Genomic DNA, 21,606 nt, shown 5'->3' on the forward strand with positions numbered 1-21,606 from the left:
GTTTCCCACACCAGCTCCGGACAGACACAGCTGTTTTTGCGCAAAGAGAAATGTGTTCAGGTTTCCACTGGATATATGGGATCCTCAGAGCATGAGATTGTGCTCTTTCACACCGAGGCCTGTTGATTATCGAGGAGGATAGTGTTGGAAAGACCTTTCAAATAGGCTACTGTGAGGAACTATTATCATTCACATGTAATACAAAAAAATGATTTTGTTGACTTATTGTGTGAGGTGAAGAAAAAATGATTTTGTTGACTTATTGTGTGAGGTGAAGAAACAATGAAGCTCAGTTTATTAGTGGTGGTGATACGTGCAGCAGGTCAGCTAGCCTACTTGCATGCGTGCTCATGCGCGTGCGCCCCGTCAACATTAAGAGGACAGAGAAACCAGACACGTCCATTGCTCACATGGAGTGCTCCAAACAAAATACAATGACAAAATAAAAAAATGATGGTAGGAAATAAACCAAAACTTGTTTCTCACAAGTGTAGCAGGCTGTGAACTCTGCAACCAACTTTCCACTCAGAGAATGAGAACATAAATGACTGTAGGCCTAATTAATCCACGCATGAACAGAAATGTATGTCACCAAATGATGGGGATTAACGGTAAATGTACTACTGGTGACAAATGTAATGAGGAGTTGATCAAAATAGAGAATCAATGGGCAAACAATTAGTACAATAATACAATGAATCTGCAAGAATTGGTGTGAGACAGCTGAGCACATTAGGGAGAGCTACTCGCATTCTGGAAAGAGACATGCCAATATCTTCACCACATACCCCCCCCCTTCTTCTTGTCTCAACATTTCAAATTATACTCAAGACATTATCTTCTCACATATTTTATATGCATTGCTTTTCAGTCACAGACGCATCTCAATAATCAGCGAGGCATTCTCGTGACATCCCCAGCAGTAAAAGTTGAGCTTCATTTTCAAAAAGACAAGTGAAGTCGCTTTCGAATGATATGTCACTTTCTATTTTCTGACCGAAATTGATGGATTTAGGTACCACTTAAGCTCCCCAAAACAACCGCTCAGAGTTTAACAGCTTAACCCTGACCTTAACCCTAACCCTAAGCACCCCTAGCCTAGCTACTGTTAGCCACCTAGCTTACATTAGCGTTAGCCACCCAGTCACCTAGCTAACGTTAGCCACAACAAATTGGAATTCGTAACATATAATACACTTTGCAAATTCGTAACATACGGTACGAATTGCAATTCGTAACATATTGTACAAATTGCAATGTGTAACATTTCATAGGAATTGTAATTCGTAACATATTATACGAAATGTGTGATGGACATCTATAAATTAATACATACCATACGAAACGTAACATATCATACTAATTGGAGTGTTCCAGATTTACATTTACTACATCATGTCTACCCCTGAGTACAGGTTGTAGCTGCGAGGTTTGACCGCATGGGACTGACTGCTTTCTGGCATCTGTTGAGTGAGTTCTGGAAGGCTGCCCGACGTGCCTTACTGCGCAATCCCTTCATACAGCTGCAGGGAATATATGTCCAGCACTGCGCGATCCGCGCTTCCACCCGCACAGTCCACTATGGAACGGAAAGGGGATGACTGGCACAGGACCGAAGGAGAAAGAAGGCACCACAAGTCCCAGGATGACGGGTTACAGGAGCAAGATGCTGTATATTCTGGAGAAGCCCCAGATGCGAGGCGAGGAGGAACGGCTTCGAACTTTTGAAAACTGGCGGAGGGACACACCAGTCACCGCGGGCAACCTGGCCAGAGCGGGATTCTATTTTCTGGAGCCCGAGGATAAGGTTCAGTGCTTCTGTTGCGGAGGGATCCTGCGGTACTGGGTCCATGGGGACAGTCCGATCGTCGAACACAAGAGGCACTTCCCCACCTGTAGTTTCGTGCTGGGTAGAGCCGTTGGGAATATCCCGCTGTTTGTCGTTTCCAGGTCCCCTTCTGACTCCGTGGACGGCCAGCTGTTGAGCCAGCTCCAGAGGATGACCGTGGACGACCAGGGAATGGCCGGGCAGGCTGTCTACCCTGAGATGGAGTTAGAGGAATCCAGGCTCACCACCTTTCACAACTGGCCCACGGGTGCTGCGGTCCAGCCCAATGTTCTGTCGAGGGCAGGATTCTTCTACACAGGTACGCAATAGTCTTTGTTGATGGTGACAGTGGGTGTTGTGAATTGTTTCTGAATTTCTGAACTTTTCTGAATTCTGTTGGGTACGTTTAATTGCTTTTGGTTCCCTATAAAGTCCCATTAATGTTTGTTGAAGCTTTGCTTTTGGATAAAGTTAAGCACGCCTTGGCAATTACGCATTTGTTATTTGATAGTGGTAGTGGAACAGTGGTCACTACGAGTTTCCAGTCATTGTGTGTGAGTTCATGTGACAATAGTGACGCTGAGTCATGTATTTGTGGACAGAAAAAGCTGGACACGACCCGGACTGCGTAAAGGAGAAAATACCATCGCTGTAGTGCTTAGACTGTTGTGGTATTTAAAGCTTAGAAATTAAAGCGACTCTATGAGAGAGAATTAGAGAAACTACTTTCCTTTGTTTGGAATTCAGTGTTGGAAATGCAATAATACAATCCACATTCTCACAGCAGGGATGTTTTGGGTGTGTATTCATTGTGAACTTTTGTCTCATTGTGTTTGTGTACACACACTGTTTTCTGTCTGTGTGTACTGTATGCATATGTGTGTATGTTTGTGTGGTTGTGTGAGTGTATTTGTGTGTATATGTCCATGTGTTTGTTTATTTGTGTGTGTGTGTGTGAGCGAGAGAGAGAGAGAGAGAGGTAGAGGGAGGAGGAGAGAGAGAAAATGTGTTCCTTTAGTGTGTGTCTAATATTCAGGTCAACACTTTGCGTCAGTAAGTGCTGTGATAATACTTGGTCCGTGTCCCTCACACTCCTAGGCCACGGTGACAACGTGAAATGCTTTTACTGCGACGGAGGGCTGAGGAACTGGGAACCTGGAGATGACCCCTGGCAGGAGCACGCCAAGTGGTTCCCGCGGTAACACACAACAGCACCAACACACACAGCCTGTAAAAAAGGCATTCTGTAATGCCTTTGACCCTGTGTCCACGGCGCGGCTGGGTCAATAGGCTACTCCTTTCCTTCCTCAGATGTGACTTCCTGGTCCAGACGAGAGGACGTGACTATGTCAGCAATATCCGGGCTACCCACTTCCACAGAGAGACTGTGGTAAGTACCTCCATCCCTCAGTGTTGTCCTTCGCTCTCATACATTGTCATACCAAAATCAAAAATCATTTGCGTATTCATAATGTGGCATCATAACCGTTGTGGTCGCTGCAGTGTGTTAGGGCACTTACAGAATAGATCCTGAGGGTGGATTTGTTTTCCAGGGTGGATCACAGACACCGGTGTCCCAAGAAATTACTTCAGAAAATGGTGAGTCCCAGGATACAAATGAAAACAATGAAACTTACATTACAACCGCTTCATTCTCTTGACCCCCCCCCCAATGAAATGACAGGGTCATCCGCCCCATGTGTTAACCTATGCTGAACAAACACAATAAATATGGATTGCCTTGGAAACGAATACGCTGCTTCCCCTTGGCTGCAGACGAAGAGGATGTCGTATTTCATAATTGGGACCTTAATCGTGTGAATGTAGCTGGATAATCACAAATACTGCTCGTTTTCTGCTGTTTTAGAGAACAGGCAGAGGAACAGATGGATCCCTCAGTGGTGCTTTTCAATTGAGCTATTAGAGCACAATTGAAAACGGAATTTCTTCCTGTGGATAAATGTGTGTCAGAGTCACACACCCTGGGGTACTGCTCTCTCTACTGGGCCGTTTATCAAATGATAGAATGCTCACACTTGTCATCACATCCTGTTGCTGAATCTGCACTGCCATCCATCTTTTTTTTACAGGAGCGGGAAAAGGTAATTGCTTTTTGCTTGAACACATATGTTGTTCTGTCATGGAGAGAGAGATTGCCTCGGTTAGATAGATTTTTTCCCCAGCGCTATTGGTTTTCAGTGAAACTCTCTATATATATTACTCTATCTTTTTCCCCACTTCCCACCCAACACCTGTCTTCTTTTTTTCTCTCCCCCGCCCTCCATTCCTCTCTTCCCTCTTTCTTTTGATCCCTCTCCCGGCATCTCCTCCCCTCTGTCAGACGTGGTGGGTGGTCTGGGCACACCCTCAGTCATGCTGTCTCCTGTGGTCCAGACCGTGCTCCAGATGGGCTTCGAGGCTGGCCTGGTGGAGAGTCTGGTCCAGACCAAGTACCTGCTGACCGGCCAGCACTACACCTCCGTGTCGGACCTAGTCACTGACGTACTGGCTGCTGAGGAGGAGGACCGGACCAGGGGGCTGCAGAGCAGAGTCCAGGGTGAGGATGGTGATCATGATAATGATTATATTAAGAATGATGGATTGGATATACATAGAGCTTCCTGATGCTCAAAGCACATTGTAAGGCCCTTACAGGAAAAACTGCATGATTTCACATGTGGAAACTCGTTTTTGGAACACTTCACATGTGATCACGTGTTCACATGTGTAGTTTCATGTTTTCACATGTTGCTTTACATGTTGTCACGTTATCACATCCACTTCACGTAAGATCGCCTGTGATCACATTAAAACATGTTCTTGAAACACTTCACGTGTTCACATGTGCAATTCATGTATTTTTTCCATATGGGTGGCAATGGGTTCTTTTAGATAGGGCAAATGTATAGGGATTGACCCTTACTAACCCATGTGAGCTATACCCAGGCAGGTGCTGCTAATATACACCCTGGTAGTGGATGAGGTACTTGTCTTGAGGTAGGGACCAGCAGATGGTTATGGGCTGGGTAGAGTCCGGGGACCCACAGAGCAGGGGTAAAGGCCATCACTTTAATAAACAGCCTAAAGCTTTGTAATTACACTTTTACCCTAGGGGGTGTCCTAAAAATAGCCTGCTGAGACCAATGTTGGTATTTTCAATTCTAATGTTGACCACATTCATATTTTTACACAACCTTTTGATATTCTCATCTGAATTGATTGGATTGACACTGAGAAACAACCAATGGAGACTCTTGTTAACGATGCAAATAGATCTTGTTACCGTGTGTAACCATGTGTCTCACCCTTACCGTTTGCGTCTTCTGTCCCATCAGAGCCGGTGGAGAGACAGGGGCCCAGTGCAGGAGGGGTCAGGACACAGACACCCATCAGAGAAAAAGGTCATATTACACACACACACATATTACACACACACACAGGTCATATTACACACACACACACACACACACACACACACACACACACACACACACACACACACACACACACACACACACACACACACACACACACACACACACACACACACACACACACACACACAGTCTTGTACAGTTAACCTTGTGGGGACATACAATTCAGTCCCATTCAAAATCCTATTTTCCCTAACCCCTAACCCTAACCCTAATCCTAACCCGTACTCTTACCCTAACCCAAAAACCTAAACTTTATCCTAAACCTAACCCTAGCTCCTAACCCTAACCCTAGCTCCTAACCTTAATATTTAACTTAATTCTAACCCTAACACTAATTCTAACCTTAACCCTAAACCCCCTAGAAATAGCATTTGACCTTGTGGGAACTAACAAAATGTCCCCAGCTGGTCAACTTTTTGTTCGTTTACTATTCTTGTAGGGACTTCTGGTCCCCACAAGAATAGTTAAACACATCCACACACACACACTTGTAAATTCATGTTTGTATTTCAGCAGTGGGAGACTCCACCCCTGAGGAGCTCCTGCGTCAGCTGCAGGAGGAGCGAACATGTAAGGTGTGTATGGACAAGCTGGTATCCATCGTCTTCATCCCCTGTGGTCACCTGGTGGTGTGTAGTGACTGTGCTGCCAGCCTGCGTCACTGCCCCATCTGCAGAGCCACCATCAGAGGCAGCGTCCGAGCATTCATGTCCTGAGAGCCACATTCAAGTACAAGACCCTTGTGTGAGTCGGAGTGTGTATGTGTGTATATTCGTAAGATTGCCCGAAAGTATACCTAATACACCAACACACAATATCCTCGTTTCACTTTTAGGCTTTTGTTTGCCTTTGACAAATGAAGACAGATTCTACAACCCCTCTGGGCGGCTCATCTTTCTATAGGTGCTGTGAGAATTTTGTGAAAATGTCTCCTGGATTTTAGATGCCTGACAGATCTGACCCATTCTGCTAACCTCAACACTGCTCTGCTGTTGATTTGCCCTGCTCAAAATAACCACCAAAATCAAAATGGCTTCTTTTTGGCTGGAGAAGATGTTGTTGAATATATTTATTTGAATACAGTAAACACATTGGCAATATCATTATTGGTGTTTACAGAGATCAACTGGGAGAGCAAGCGTATCAGTCCAACTGCACATCAGATTACAGTTTGTACAAATACTATGAATAATCCCTAAAACAAATGACACAGAATCGGTTTATTAAAAGTACACATCATTTGGCCTTCCGAGTGGCGCAGCGGTCTTAGGCACTGCATCGCAGTGCTTGAGGCGTCACTACAGACCCGGGTTCAACCTGGAGACCCATGAGGTGGCGCACAATTGGCCCAGCATCGTCCGGGTTAGGGGAGGGTTTGGCCGTCCTTGTCCCATCGCACTCTAGCGACTCCTGTGGCGGGCCGGGCGCAGTGCACTCTGACATGGTCGCCAGTTGTACTGTGTTTCCTCCGACACATTGGTGTGGCTGGTTTCCGGGTTGGGCGAGCAGTGTGTCAAGAAACAATGCGGCGTGGCAGGGTCGTGTTTCGAAGGACGCATGGCTCTCGACCTTCGCCTCTCCCGAGTCCGTACGGGAGTTGCAGCGATGGGACAAGACTGTAACTACCAATTGGATACCACGAACTTGGGGAGAAAAAGGGCAACAACAAAAAAAAGTACAACATTTGTTTATTAACAAACTGATATTTACACTATTGAACACAGCACAGGTTTGGACAAATATGATTACATAATTGAGTCACATGAAGAGGACTACAGAGGACGCAAAATAAAGACAAATACAAAAAGCTTTCCCCCCCACTTTTCCATACAAAGAAAAACAATTATCTACAAAGTGGACTTTTTTTTCAGTGGTATCCATCACACGACCACAATAGGCTCCAACTAACTAATGTCAGGTATGACTCTTCCATTCCCTGTTGCAGAGGCTGTTTTGCATTGAAAGGAACAAAACTGTTCCTATAAATGAAATGATTTTAGGTGTCCAAAGATATTTATCAAGACATAATGTGCAGTGTGTTCACCGTTGGTAATGATCCTGACTACAGTTAATAAAGTGTATCTACTCCTTTGTTCAGAAGTATTGACAGGCAGCCACGGCTTGGTATTGATAAGCTTGGGGTTTATTCATCGGAGTGCAACATAGAGTATTACAGATAGAAATGTAATGCATAGAGCTGGCATTATCTATGACAGAATGACGTCTATTGCACAATACATCTATATCTGAATCTTCTGTAACATTGCACTGTCCTGAAATTGTACATTTACACCTCAAATTATACCTTATTCCCTATATAGTGCACTACTTCAGGATATCATTTGGAACAAGGCCCATAGTTTACAATCATTATTCTTTGCACCATCACTGAAGCCCCTACCACTGTTCTGCAAAAGCATTCATCTGAAGCCAATATCAGTTGAGAGACAGCTGTGATGTTAATATCAGCTCAGAAGCCTCTCTATCAAGCCCACAAGGGGATAAGGTGTTGATCAGGTGCTGGAAACACGAGACCGAACCAAATTCCAGTCTCCATATGTGCCGTGTTCAAGGCTCTTTTTGATGAAGTGGGAAACAAGCTTTGATTTAATAACAAGGGTATTCATCACATTCATGCCACAGCAGATTGCATCGAGACAAACGATACAAATAAATACAAAATAAATGTAGAGGCTTCAGTCGGAACAGAGAAATACATTTGTTCTTCTGGAACGGCGTCAAGTATAAGACTGAGTGGATAACACGGCGATAAAGAAGTATACTGTGAGATATAGGCATACATACATGCAGGGTAGTACACTGGACCTTCCTATGGTGTCCAGTAGGCCAATGGAAAATAACCTAAACTGTGTATTATATCTTATCAATAAACAGTATGCCATGAAACCCTAAATGACAAAGCAGAGGGCTTTATTGAAGTCCAGAACAGAAATATATTCAGTAGTATTTGAATGTGTACATGACTACATTCAACAGCAGGGGGCAGTAGTGGTACACAGGAAGATTAAGGCAGAAGGTGGACAGTCCAGGTAGATGAGGTGCTCTTAGGCACAGATCTAGGATCAGTTGCCCCTTCTCAAATCTTAAGTGAGGGATGAAACACAAAACTCACCTTAGATTAGTGTCTAGTGGCAACTCCATTCTACTCATAAAGGGACACAGCCAAAGACCCAGGCAGTTACACACTCTGTAACACAAAGTCCAAAATACTCAAGAACTAGCCCCCATCTTAAAGTTTGGACAAAATAGTTGATGTCTATGAATTGTGGGATAACTGCTCCCCAAACCCACAGAGACCCAAACATACAATAGATTATTACCGTATAATACAGAATATCCACAGTTATCATACAAAACCCATTCAAACATGCTATGAAAAAACTATTGACATGTATCACAGTTGAATCATCGATCTGTAGATGGGAATGATAGAGAAAACAAGTGGTGTACAGTATGTTTCTGTCTTCTTGCTTTGCTATATTTGTGCTACTTAAAACCATTTACACTCCATTCAATACCTTTGTATGCCATGGAGGGGAAATGTAGACAAACTACCTCTCATATCGCGTACTATTTTGGAGAGAAAATACAGTGAGCCACAGTGTATGACTTATGATCAACTGTCAAACACTCAAACCCCTACCCTCGCAGTAGTTGGAGGCAGTTGGGTTGTTGGACAGGGGCTTTAAGACACATCTACATCCTGACACAAACCTCAAAGCACCAACACCAACGACTGTAAAACAAGGTGACAGATAAACCGTTTTTATAAACACTGTATATCATAACCAGTCACATCACTGTAAAAGTAAGACTGGATGAACAAAAACTTTGACTCAAACATTATTGCCTGTGTGCTTTTACTGTAATGCCTTAAGCTATCTCTGTTTGGAGGTTGTCGTTGTTTAGGTAGCATTTCAAAACCCTGACTCAAACCCGTTTCCCATCTTGTGTTGTATTTTCTCTTCTTCTTCCAGTTCTATTTTTGACTGAAGCCCCTGTAGGTTTGGTTGCTTTGTTTCCCTACGTCCCACCCCGTCTCCCACTCCTTTCCGCCCTACCCCTTACTGCTTTGCCTGTGTATTTATGTGCACATATCCTGGCCTCAAGTAAACAGCAGAACACAATCGTTCATTCCATTCCACAGGCTCAACTGTAATTCAGCCTCAGAGTGAGGATCTCGAGACCAGGCCATAATAACACTCCAAACCACAAAGCCACAGACAGAGAGGCCTTTCAGACCAGAGAACAGGAGGAAGGTTGAACTGTCGGGTTCACACAAGTTTATATGCGTGTGTAGATACATATATACAGTACCGGTCAAAAATGTGGACACACCTACTGATTCCAGGGTTTTCCTTTATTTTTTACAGTTTTCTACATTGTAGAATAATAGTGAAGACATCAAAACTATGAAATAACACATGGAATCATGTAGTAACCAAAAAAGTGGTAAACAAATCAAAATATATTTTATATTTGAGATTCTTCAAAGTAGCCACCCTTTGCCTTGATGACAGCTTTCCACACTCTTGGCATTCTCTCAACCAGCTTCATGAGGTAGTCACCTGGAATGCATTTCAATTAACAGGTGAGCCTTTTTAAAAGTTCATTTGTGAAATGTCTTTCCTTCTTAATGCGTTTGAGCCAATCAGTTGTGTTGTGACAAGGTATGGGTGGTATACAGAAGATAGCCCTATTTGGTAAAAGACCAAGTCTAAAAGACCATGGCAAGAACAGCTCAAATAAGCAAAGAGAAACGACAGTGGAGGTCAGTCAATCCGGAAAATTTCAATAACTTTTAAAGATTCTTCAAGTGCAGTCGCGAAAACCATCAAGCAATATGCTAAAACTGGCTCTCATATGGACCGCCACAGGAAAGGAAGACCCAGAGTTACCTCTGCTGCAGAGGATACGTTCATTAGAGTTAACTGCCTCGGAAATTGCAGCCCAAATAAATGCTTCACAGAGTTCAAGAAACAGACACATCTCAACATCAACTGTTCAGAGGAGACTGTGTGAATCAGGCCGTCATGCTACAAATAAATCACTACTAAAGGACACTAATAATAAGAAGAGACTTGCTTGTGCCAAGAATCACGAGTAATCGACATTAGACCGGTGGAAATCTGTCCTTTGGTCTGATGAGACCTTATTAGAGATTTTTGGTTCCAACCGCCATGTCATTGTGAGACGCAGAGCAGGTGAACAGATGAAAGTAGGTGAATGGAATATCTCCACATGTGTGGTTCCCACCGTGAAGCATGGAGGAGGTGTGATGGTGCTTTGCTGGTGACACACTGTCAGTGATTTATTTACGATTCAAGGCACTCTTAACCAGCATGACTACCACAGCATTCTGCAGCAATACACCATCCCATCTGGTTCAAACTTATTGGGACTATAATTTGTTTTTCAACAGGACAATGACCCAACACACCTCCAGGCTGTGTAAGGGCTATTTTACCAAGAAGCAGAGGGATGGAGTGCTGCATCAGATGCCTTGGCCACCACAATCACCTGACCTCAACCCAATTGAGATGGTTTGGCATGAGTTGGACTGCAGAGTGAAGGAAAAGCAGCCAACAAGTGCTCAGCATATGTGGGAACTCGTTCTAGACTGTTAGAAAAGCATTCCAGGTGAAGCTGGTTGAGAGAATGTGAGAGTGTGCAAAGCTGTCATCAAGGCAAAGGGTGGCTACTACATGATTCCATATGTGTTATTTCATAGCGACGATGTTTTCACTATTATGCTGCAATGTAGAAAATAGTAAAAATAAAGAAAACCCCTTGAATGAGTAGGTGTGTCCAAACTTTTGACTGGTACTGTATATATAGCTATGATCTATAGATAGATCACTAGTTCTGATAGAACAATGGACAGAAATACAGCCATTGACAGCAGGTACTGTACGTCTCTGTTGTCGGATGCCGTTTGTAGTTCTAGATAAATAATTTATACTTGAGTACACAGTAAGAGATCAGGCCCATGTTACACTGTAATTACCCCCAGCCCCTCCCTCCCCATCCCCCAACCCTATACTCTCCATCCCTCCCACTAACAACAGAACAGAACTGGGAAGTACAGTCATTATTAAGCAGAGCACCAGTAATTTACATGTTTAAAGTACTGAAGAGATGTAGAGAACCAGAGGAACGTCTGGCCTGCCCCAGTGAATTCTCGGACTGTTGTTGTGCCAGTCAGAGCAGCCACTTTGTTTCCATCGGAACCTGCAATGTTGCCTTCTGCCCTATTTACGTAGACCTGGAGGTGATAGAACACAGAAGACAGTGAGTGGGTGAGGAACACACGCACATGAGCACACACGATTTCCAGTACATTTATTATCTAGGCTTTATATCCCTAGTGCTGGAGGAGGGCAAAACATTCCTTCTGTCTCATTTGCAACAGAAATGATGAAGCTGTCAGGAGAGATGTCCTGCAGGCTAATAATACTTCCATTTGGGCTAAGGGAAATTAAAAGACTGACGCCACTGGCCACATTGTTATTAAGTTTCCTGCATAATTGAGTAGATCATTCCAATGGAAGCTGTGATGGTGGTTAAAAGGCAGAGAACCTCCAATCCACGGTATTTCTACAGGTAACTGCCAAAATAAAGGAAACCCTTGAGTAAATGAGGTACACAAAGTATGTTGAAAGCAGGTGCCTTGCACACAGGTGTGGAATTAACATCTCATCGTGCTTAGGGTCATGTATAAAATGCCAGTTGCCCATTATTTAGGCTACCATGGCTAGAAGAAGAGATCTCAGTGACTTTGAAAGAGTGGTGATTGTTGGGGCACGTTTAGCAGGCGCTCCAGTGATGAAGACTGCACAACTTGCTGATCTTTCATGACATGCCGTGGCCGTCGCAGCCGCCAGAGCTCAACCCAATTGAACACCGATGGGAGATTCTGGAGTGGCGCCTAAGGCAGCGTTTTCCACCACCATCAACAAAACACCAAATCATGGAATTTCTCATGGAAGAATAGTGTTGCATCCCTCCTATAGGGTTCCAGACACTTGTCGAATCTATGCCAAGGCGCGTTGAAGCTCGTCTGGCAGCTTGTGGTGGCCCTATTAAAACAATACGTTTGCGTTTCCTTTATTTGGCAGTTACCTGTACGTCTATATGCATAAATGCACACACACACACACACACACACACACACACACACACACACACACACACACACACACACACACACACACACACACACACACACACACACACACGTACATATTCCCCTAAGCCTTCAGACAAGATATAGCAGGTTTAATAGTGTTGTTCACTCCAGTCAGGCTTATTCATCCTCCCACACAGAGCTAGCAGAACCAGAAAGAACCTTGATACGAGTCACAGAAGAAGAGTCTACCATGATACGGTTGTTATATACTTCATCCCGATAGCAAAACCTGTACAATTCAAATATTTATTGATTTGATATTGGCTAATCTTTAATGAAAACACACTGGCCTGATGTGTTGAGGTATTGAAGTGTATGGTTAACTGGATCAGACAGGAAACCCAACTCTAGTCTCCCACATACTGGCCTATTTCTCATATTTCACCCACCCAGAAAGGGAGCCTAACTCTAGTCTCCCACACACTGGCCTATTTCTCATATTTCACCCACCCAGAAAGGGAGCCTAACTCTAGACTCCCACACACTGGCCTATTTCTCATATTTCACCCACCCAGAAAGGGAGCCTAACTCTAGTCTCCCACACACTGGCCTATTTCTCATATTTCACCCACCTAGAAAGGGAGCCTAACTCTAGTCTCCCACACACTGGCCTATTTCTCATATTTCACCCACCCAGAAAGGGAGCCTAACTCTAGTCTCCCACACACTGGCCTATTTCTCATATTTCACCCACCCAGAAAGGGAACTGGGCATACAGTAGCAGACGTGTTGGTGAGGGAAAAAGTATTAACACTTACCAACATGTCCCAAATGACACCCTATTCCCTATAAACTTTTTTTGCCAGAGCCACATACCTTTATCACTGGCCAAAGGTAGTGTACTATATACAGTAGGAACATGTCCAAAGTTCTGTCCTGTTTTCTCTGGGACCATATCAAATGCCCTGACCCCTATGACATCACACCATGGAACCATTTATCTACTGTCATTTTGAATTGTGTGCTTGTCAGGTGAAAACTGAAATGCCCATTAGAGTGGAGTAATTAAGGGCTCATTCCAACTAACACTGTGTTAACGAAGAATACGTGACATCTTAATTCATCTCAAAGACTAGCCGCAGAGAAACAAAGGCACGCGAGAGAGAGTTCTCAGCCACAATGGTAAAAGTCCTAGCTCAGAGAAACACGAGAAGAGCTATTAGAATTACATAACACTGTATGTACTGCCTAGACCCCCTTTGGAAAACATGACACATGATACAGTGTTCATATAATGAAAACTAACACAAAAATAATAGCTGACACATACACAAACATAAAAAAACACACATACAAGAACAAATGCATACCCCCACCCCACACACACACACCCTACTTACAGGTACATGGGCTTTAAGAGGAGATGGGATGGTTTCTCATTGACATGGTAGAGAGGGAATGGGTCAAATCCAGCAACAAAATCAACTGAAAACAAAAAGATCAAATGGTAAAATGACAAATGAAATCAGAACATGACAGACAGGCAGACATTGATGGGCGGAAAGAAACACTAATAAAACAACATCCCGGGACAAATCTGGATTCACAAAATGAATGGAAGAAGACAATCTTATGGCAAAACAAAGTAAAGAGAAAACAGCTCAAAGCTACAAAACACAGAGTTAGACCGACAGTATGAGAGGCCTCAATGCTACAAAACACAGAGTTAGACCTACAGTATGAGAGGCCTCAATGTTACAAAACACAGAGTTAGACCGACAGTATGAGAGGCCTCAAAGCTACAAAACACAGAGTTAGACCTACAGTATGAGAGGCCTCAATGTTACAAAACACAGAGTTAGACCTACAGTATGAGAGGCCTCAATGTTACAAAACACAGAGTTAGACCTACAGTATGAGAGGGCTCAATGCTACAAAACACAGAGTTAGACCTACAGTATGAGAGGCCTCAATGCTACAAAACACAGAGTTAGACCTACAGTATGAGAGGGCTCAATGTTACAACACACAGAGTTAGACCTACAGTATGAGAGGCCTCAATGCTACAAAACACAGAGTTAGACCTACAGTATGAGAGGCCTCAATGTTACAAAACACAGAGTTAGACCTACAGTATGAGAGGCCTCAATGTTACAACACACAGAGTTAGACCTACAGTATGAGAGGCCTCAATGTTACAAAACACAGAGTTAGACCTACAGTATGAGAGGCCTCAATGTTACAAAACACAGAGTTAGACCTACAGTATGAGAGGGCTCAATGCTACAAAACACAGAGTTAGACCTACAGTATGAGAGGCCTCAATGTTACAAAACACAGAGTTAGACCTACAGTATGAGAGGGCTCAATGCTACAAAACACAGAGTTAGACCTACAGTATGAGAGGGCTCAATGCTACAAAACACAGAGTTAGACCTACAGTATGAGAGGCCTCAATGCTACAAAACACATATTTATATTGACTATCTGAGGTAGAGGCACACTTCTGTGAGCCCAGGGCACAAGCCGAGAGTCAGGCGGCTGTCAAAATAAGCTCTTTATCGCTGAAAAACAGAGGGTGACCTTCACTAAGTGACAGACCGACTCTGTATATTTACTCCGAAAAAGAAAAGTACAGAGTGCTGCAAACAGTCAGCGAGAGGGAGAGAGAAGTAGGGGAAAAGAGAGAGGACTATTAGACTTTTCACTGACACAGAGCCAATGAGATGAGGTTAAAGGAGTGTGTGAAAACAGCATGTGCATGTATTATCACAATGGATCTGAGTGCCCAGTGAACACCATATAGGACGGGATGCAGTGAAACTGGCTCAATGGAATCTGAGAGCCCAGTAAACACCATAGAGGACAGGATGCAGTGAAACTGGCTCAATGGATCTGAGAGCCCAGTAAACACCATAGAGGACAGGATGCAGTGAAACTGGCTCAATGGATTTGAGAGCCCAGTAAACACCATAGAGGACAGGATGCAGTGAAACTGGCTCAATGGATCTGAGAGCCCAGTAAACACAATAGAGGACAGGATGCAGTGAAACTGGCTCAATGGATCTGAGAGCCCAGTAAACACCATAGAGGACAGGATGCAGTGAAACTGGCTCGTTACAACAGGACAGTAATTTGGTGGTGGTTCTTGAAGATAACTAATCCTGACAGAAGTGGTTCCGCTTCGATAAAAACATACACTGAGTGGTGGCCAGGAAACTGCTCCACTTGGAACGGTTGTTTTATGAGAGATTCAAACAGACAAATAGAATATTTGAAGTAAATTGTAGGGACTAGAGTTCCTGATAGGGCAACTTATCTGTCGATAAACAATAAAGAAGAGTGACAAGCTAACATGTCCCTCTCCTCTGGCTCCATTCCGGCTCCTTGGGATTCTCAGTTTCCTCTCAGCCAGTGATATATAGGCTGAGTTATCAGGAAGTGGCAGCTCCAGTAAGGTGAGTGACGTGAACAAAGGTTAAACACACACTTGATCTGGACAGTAAACACACACGGCTGGCCTGGACTTTTCTGTACCAGTGATTTTCTCATTGCAAGCAGGCAGTGAGGGTTCCATCTCCTGCCTTGATGATCGGTGCGAGGTAAAATATGGTTAAAGGAGATAATGATGGATATAATTTTCTCCACCCCTGACCTCCCACATAGCAGAAGAGTAAGACACAGAGCGAGAGAGAGAAAAGGGAGAGAGAGAGATTGACACGCCTTGACCTGTTTCACCTGTCTTTCTGATTGTCTCCACACACCTCCACGTGTCTCCTGTTTTCCCCATCAGTCCCCGGTGTATTTATCCCTGTGTTTCCTGTCTCTCTGTGCCAGTTCCTCTTGTTTTTCCAAGTCAACCAACATTTTTCCTAGATCCTATTTTTCCCGGTCTTTGTTTTCTCCTAGCCCTCCTGGTTTTTGACCCTTGCCTGTCCTGATGCCAAATCCACCTGCCTGACCACTCTGCCTGTTCTGACCTCGAGCCTGCCTATCACCTGGTACTGTTTGGACTCTGACCTGGTTTATGAACTCTCACCTGTCCCCGACCTGCCTTTTTCCTACCTCTTTTGGTATAATAAATATCGGAGCTCAACCATCTGCCTGCTGTGTCTGCATTCGGGCCTCGCCTTGTGCCCTTATAGAGATAAAGAGGTGGGGAAGATTGAGAGAAATAGTGACTGGGAAAATCACACTGTGCGAGACATGGGTTGTGATATAATTGTAATGTATTAATGTACCAAACTGAATATGGCAAAACTACAGCTGGTGTTGTGCTGTTCCAGTGGTACATGTACTAACCTATGTGGCAGTGGAGTCGTGTCCAGGAAATGTACGTTTTTTTATTGTATGAGAGAGGCAATTTCTCCCAGTGGAGTATATCTTTAAATCAAGTAAAGGTGTTCACCTCCTCCAAATTTAGTGTGGTGTGCAGTGCAGTATTGAGAAATGAACTTATCCCAACGTCAAAGACTAGGTATTCAACCGGCGTCGTCCCAACCCACTCAGATGTTATTCCACTGAGCTAAAGCCAAAGATTAGCTCTGGGAGCAAACACAAGTCTTCAGGTCTCAAGCAAGGTCACCCATCATGCAAGCAGCGTTGACTGGACCACCTCGACATGAAAGCATGCCAGACATGACAGGTATGTGGGTCAATGTGTTAACGTGGAGTAAATAACTAAGCAGAGCAATATAAGGAGATTACAGATTCACTACGGAGGGGAAATGTTTAACGTCACAGGGGCTATGCTTAACGAACAGACACAAAGACCATCTATCTGTCACAATAACATTCTAAGAGGAGGGGGGGGGGGGGGCGATGGGGGGTGGATGGGGGATGGGGATGGGGAGCCAGAGAGATGAACGATAAAAACAAAAAGACAGGAGAGAGATGGATGGGGAGCCAGAAAGAAGAAAAACAACAGGGCAGGAGAGAGATGGATGGGGAGCCAGAAAGAAGAAAAACAACAGGGAGGGAGAGAGATGGATGGGGAGCAAGAGAGAAGAAAAACAACAGGACAGGAGAGAGATGGATGGGGAGCCAGAAAGAAGAAAAACAACAGGGAGGAGAGAGATGGATGGGGAGCCAGAAAGAAGAAAAACAACAGGGCAGGAGAGAGATGGATGGGGAGCCAGAAAGAAGAAAAACAACAGGGAGGAGAGAGATGGATGGGGAGCCAGAAAGAAGAAAAACAACAGGGCAGGAGAGAGATGGATGGGGAGCCAGAAAGAAGAAAAACAACAGGGAGGAGAGATGGATGGGGAGCCAGAAAGAAGAAAAACAACAGGGAGGAGAGAGATGGATGGGGAGCAAGAGAGAAGAAAAACAACAGGGCAGGAGAGAGATGGATGGGGAGCCAGAAAGAAGAAAAACAACAGGGAGGAGAGATGGATGGGGAGCCAGAAAGAAGAAAAACAACAGGGCAGGAGAGAGATGGATGGGGAGCCAGAAAGAAGAAAAACAACAGGGCAGGAGAGAGATGGATGGGGAGCAAGAGAGAAGAAAAACAACAGGGAGGAGAGAGATGGATGGGGAGCCAGAAAGAAGAAAAACAACAGGGAGGAGAGAGATGGATGGGGAGCAAGAGAGAAGAAAAACAACAGGGAGGAGAGAGATGGATGGGGAGCCAGAAAGAAGAAAAACAACAGGGAGGAGAGAGATGGATGGGGAGCAAGAGAGAAGAAAAACAACAGGGCAGGAGAGAGATGGATGGGGAGCCAGAAAGAAGAAAAACAACAGGGCAGGAGAGAGATGGATGGGGAACATGAAAGAAGAAAAACAACAGGGAAGAGAGATGGATGGGGAGACAGAAAGAAGAAAAACAACAGGACAGGAGAGAGATGGATGGGGAGCAAGAGAGAAGAAAAACAACAGGACAGGAGAGAGATGGATGGGGAGCCAGAAAGAAGAAAAACAACAGGACAGGAGAGAGATGGATGGGGAGCCAGAAAGAAGAAAAACAACAGGGCAGGAGAGAGATGGATGGGGAGCCAGAAAGAAGAAAAACAACAGGGCAGGAGAGAGATGGATGGGGAGCAAGAGAGAAGAAAAACAACAGGGCAGGAGAGAGATGGATGGGGAGCCAGAAAGAAGAAAAACAACAGGGAGGAGAGATGGATGGGGAGCCAGAAAGAAGAAAAACAACAGGGAGGAGAGAGATGGATGGGGAGCAAGAGAGAAGAAAAACAACAGGGCAGGAGAGAGATGGATGGGGAGCCAGAAAGAAGAAAAACAACAGGGAGGAGAGATGGATGGGGAGCCAGAAAGAAGAAAAACAACAGGGCAGGAGAGAGATGGATGGGGAGCCAGAAAGAAGAAAAACAACAGGGCAGGAGAGAGATGGATGGGGAGCCAGAAAGAAGAAAAACAACAGGGAGGAGAGAGATGGATGGGGAGCAAGAGAGAAGAAAAACAACAGGGCAGGAGAGAGATGGATGGGGAGCCAGAAAGAAGAAAAACAACAGGGAGGAGAGATGGATGGGGAGCAAGAGAGAAGAAAAACAACAGGGCAGGAGAGAGATGGATGGGGAGCCAGAAAGAAGAAAAACAACAGGGAGGAGAGATGGATGGGGAGCAAGAGAGAAGAAAAACAACAGGGCAGGAGAGAGATGGATGGGGAGCCAGAAAGAAGAAAAACAACAGGGAAGGAGAGAGATGGATGGGGAGCCAGAAAGAAGAAAAACAACAGGGAAGGAGAGAGATGGATGGGGAGCCAGAGAGAAGAAAAACAACAGGGAGGAGAGAGATGGATGGGGAGCCAGAAAGAAGAAAAACAACAGGGCAGGAGAGAGATGGATGGGGAGCAAGAGAGAAGAAAAACAACAGGACAGGAGAGAGATGGATGGGGAGCCAGAGAGAAGAAAAACAACAGGGAGGAGAGATGGATGGGGAGCAAGAGAGAAGAAAAACAACAGGGAGGAGAGAGATGGATGGGGAGCCAGAGAGAAGAAAAACAACAGGGAGGAGAGATGGATGGGGAGCCAGAAAGAAGAAAAACAACAGGACAGGAGAGAGATGGATGGGGAGCAAGAAAGAAGAAAAACAACAGGGAAGAGAGATGGATGGGGAGCCAGAGAGAAGAAAAACAACAGGGTAGGAGAGAGATGGATGGGGAGCAAGAGGGAAGAAAGTGTGAGAGGAAAAGAGTGGAACAAAATAGAAACAGGGGAGTCAATGACAGTGGCTACGCTACTGAGTCTTTCTGTGGATCTTGTCATGATAAGAATCACAGCCATGGCTTACAAATGTAAACCGGACAATAAACTAATGATGAGTCTGCATTACAGACCATTGGCTTCAAAGACAATTCATCATAAGCATGTGTGGGTCCCAATTTATCCATCTCATTTTCTTTCTATTTGCACACTGCTCCCCCTACCTTCATTGCCTGATGTTTGTCACTCCACCCCCAAACTCTTTCTGGCTCTGTTACCATCATCCATCCATCTAACTCTTAATTACTTTCACCCCATCTCTCCCACTTTCTTTCCTTCTTTCCTTCTTCTTTCTCTCTTTCTTTCGTTCCTTCTTTCTCTTTTTCATTATTTTTGTCTTTCTGTCTTTCTGCGAAGCATCGTTACCCATCGCTCCACAAAAGCCGCGGCCCTTGCAGAGCAAGGGGAACAATTACTTCAGGTCTCAGAGCGAGTGACGTCACCGATTGAAACACTATTAGCGCGCACCACCGCTAACTAGCTAGCCATTTCACATCGGTTACACACAGTGGGGCGGTGGCCCATGCTAACACCATGGATGTGTTCAGAAATTCAATCTGGAGCGCCAGAGTGCGCTCTGGGCGATCGTAAATTCAGAGCGTTGTCAAATTGTCCGTTGGTAAATTCAGAGCGTTCCGCTCTGGGAGCGTTCAGAGAGCACACTGTACGCTCTGGCCGAGGAGTAGGGTTTATCCGAGAGTTCTGACCTCACAAGGGCACCAAGTCAAGCACCCAAGCTAACTAGCTTGCTAGCTACTTCCAGACACAAATGAGAGAACACCTCATACTGATCATTTTAACCCCCCCGAGCAGAGCAGGTTAGGCTGTTTTTATGTTATCTAGAGCGTTGGTGACTGTAACTGTTCTGCTGGCAACAATTTCATTACGCTTTTTTTGCCAATGTTTACTGACACTGGCCATATTCAACAGGTGTTGAGAGTTGGTAAATTCATCAGTTGTTCTGCGCTCGGGCACACTCAGACGAGAGGGCTCTGAAATCGGAGTAGATAGCCAGAGAGAATTTACGAACGCACCCTACGTCTCTACCTATCAGAGTTACACATACCCACCCATTCACCTCCTTCCTTCCTTCCTTCCTCTCCCTCCCTCCCTCTGTTGCCCTATGACTCCAGGGGATTTACTGAAACAGTGAGTCAGTACAGAGGAGCGCCACAGTTAGCCGTCACGCTAACACTAGGATAACTCTCTGACCTACTTTCCAAAGAGGCTTTTCCCCTCCACTCGCTCTGCCTGGATGTCTGCTTTATACTGATAACTGGACGCGCACACATGTATGCGTGCAGTTACATACACATGCACACGCGCGCGCGCACACACACACACACTGCAGCTTATGTTAATAGGAACATAAGGCCTGAGAGACATGAAGCTGATCCTTGAGAGGAGTGTGATGCTCACTGTTCTGTTCTTCCTGGTTTTCCTTAGCCTGAGAGAGAGTGTGTGTGTGTGTGTGTGTGTGTGTGTGTGTGTGTGTGTGTGTGTGTGTGTGTGTGTGTGTGTGTGTGTGTGTGTGTGTGTGTGTGTGTGTGTGTGTGCGTGTGTGCGTGTGTGTGTGTGTGTGTGTGTGTGTGTGTGTGTGTGTGTGTGTGTGTGTGTGTGTGTATTCTAGCTTGAGTATTCTACTCTAAACCTACATTGGTCCACTGAGACTTTGTTTGTTGTGAGGCTTTTTGCGTGAAAGGAATGTATGTCTCATCTAAATGACATATTCAGGAGCTTAGTCTTTGTGTTTGAACTCTCTCGTCCCACAGCAGGCTTCCCCCCCCCCCCTTTCTCTACCTCCCTCCCTTCCTAACGCATCTCCTCAGGTGCCATCTCTCTATTTCTGCTCTTTCTCCTGTCCACCTCACTCTTCCATTCTTCTTCACATCCCTCCTTTCCTCAGGTGATGGTGGGGGGTTGTTCCGGAAGATATCGAACAGAGTCTGGCCTAATGAGGCAGCAAGGAATGAC

General features: G+C 44.9%; 2 protein-coding genes across 2 annotated transcripts in view; one reads left to right on the forward strand and one right to left on the reverse strand.

Annotated features, from left to right (window-relative positions):
- The first annotated feature begins 1,524 nt into the window (after window positions 1-1,524).
- On the forward strand, window positions 1,525-6,609 carry LOC120020074 (baculoviral IAP repeat-containing protein 7-like). Its single transcript, XM_038963510.1, has 7 exons — window positions 1,525-2,147; window positions 2,927-3,026; window positions 3,140-3,218; window positions 3,382-3,427; window positions 4,170-4,385; window positions 5,164-5,229; window positions 5,779-6,609. The coding sequence occupies exons 1-7, from the start codon at window positions 1,598-1,600 to the stop codon at window positions 5,979-5,981; spliced, it is 1,260 nt and encodes a 419-aa protein (XP_038819438.1). The 5' UTR covers window positions 1,525-1,597; the 3' UTR covers window positions 5,982-6,609.
- A 4,717-nt stretch (window positions 6,610-11,326) lies between these two features.
- Window positions 11,327-21,606, reverse strand: part of LOC120020550 (sodium/potassium-transporting ATPase subunit beta-1-interacting protein 4-like) — a gene marked incomplete at its 5' end in the record, with an annotated part of 68,825 nt that continues 58,545 nt past the window's right edge. The window contains 2 exons of the mRNA XM_038964257.1: window positions 11,327-11,551; window positions 13,816-13,900. Of these exons, the coding sequence (XP_038820185.1) occupies window positions 11,542-11,551; window positions 13,816-13,900 (95 nt within the window). The remainder of the gene's footprint in view (window positions 11,552-13,815; window positions 13,901-21,606) is intronic.

Source organism: Salvelinus namaycush, chromosome 25 (genome assembly GCF_016432855.1).
Source record: "Salvelinus namaycush isolate Seneca chromosome 25, SaNama_1.0, whole genome shotgun sequence".
Taxonomy (NCBI): domain Eukaryota; kingdom Metazoa; phylum Chordata; class Actinopteri; order Salmoniformes; family Salmonidae; genus Salvelinus; species Salvelinus namaycush.

Excerpts from the sequence above, each read along its gene's own strand:
- LOC120020074 (XM_038963510.1), top strand. The coding sequence starts at position 1,598 with ATGACTGGCACAGGACCGAAGGAGAAAGAAGGCACCACAAGTCCCAGG. Across the intron at positions 3,027-3,139 it reads CACGCCAAGTGGTTCCCGCG|ATGTGACTTCCTGGTCCAGA; the intron begins GTAACACACAAC and ends TTCCTTCCTCAG. Across the intron at positions 3,219-3,381 it reads ACTTCCACAGAGAGACTGTG|GGTGGATCACAGACACCGGT; the intron begins GTAAGTACCTCC and ends TTTGTTTTCCAG.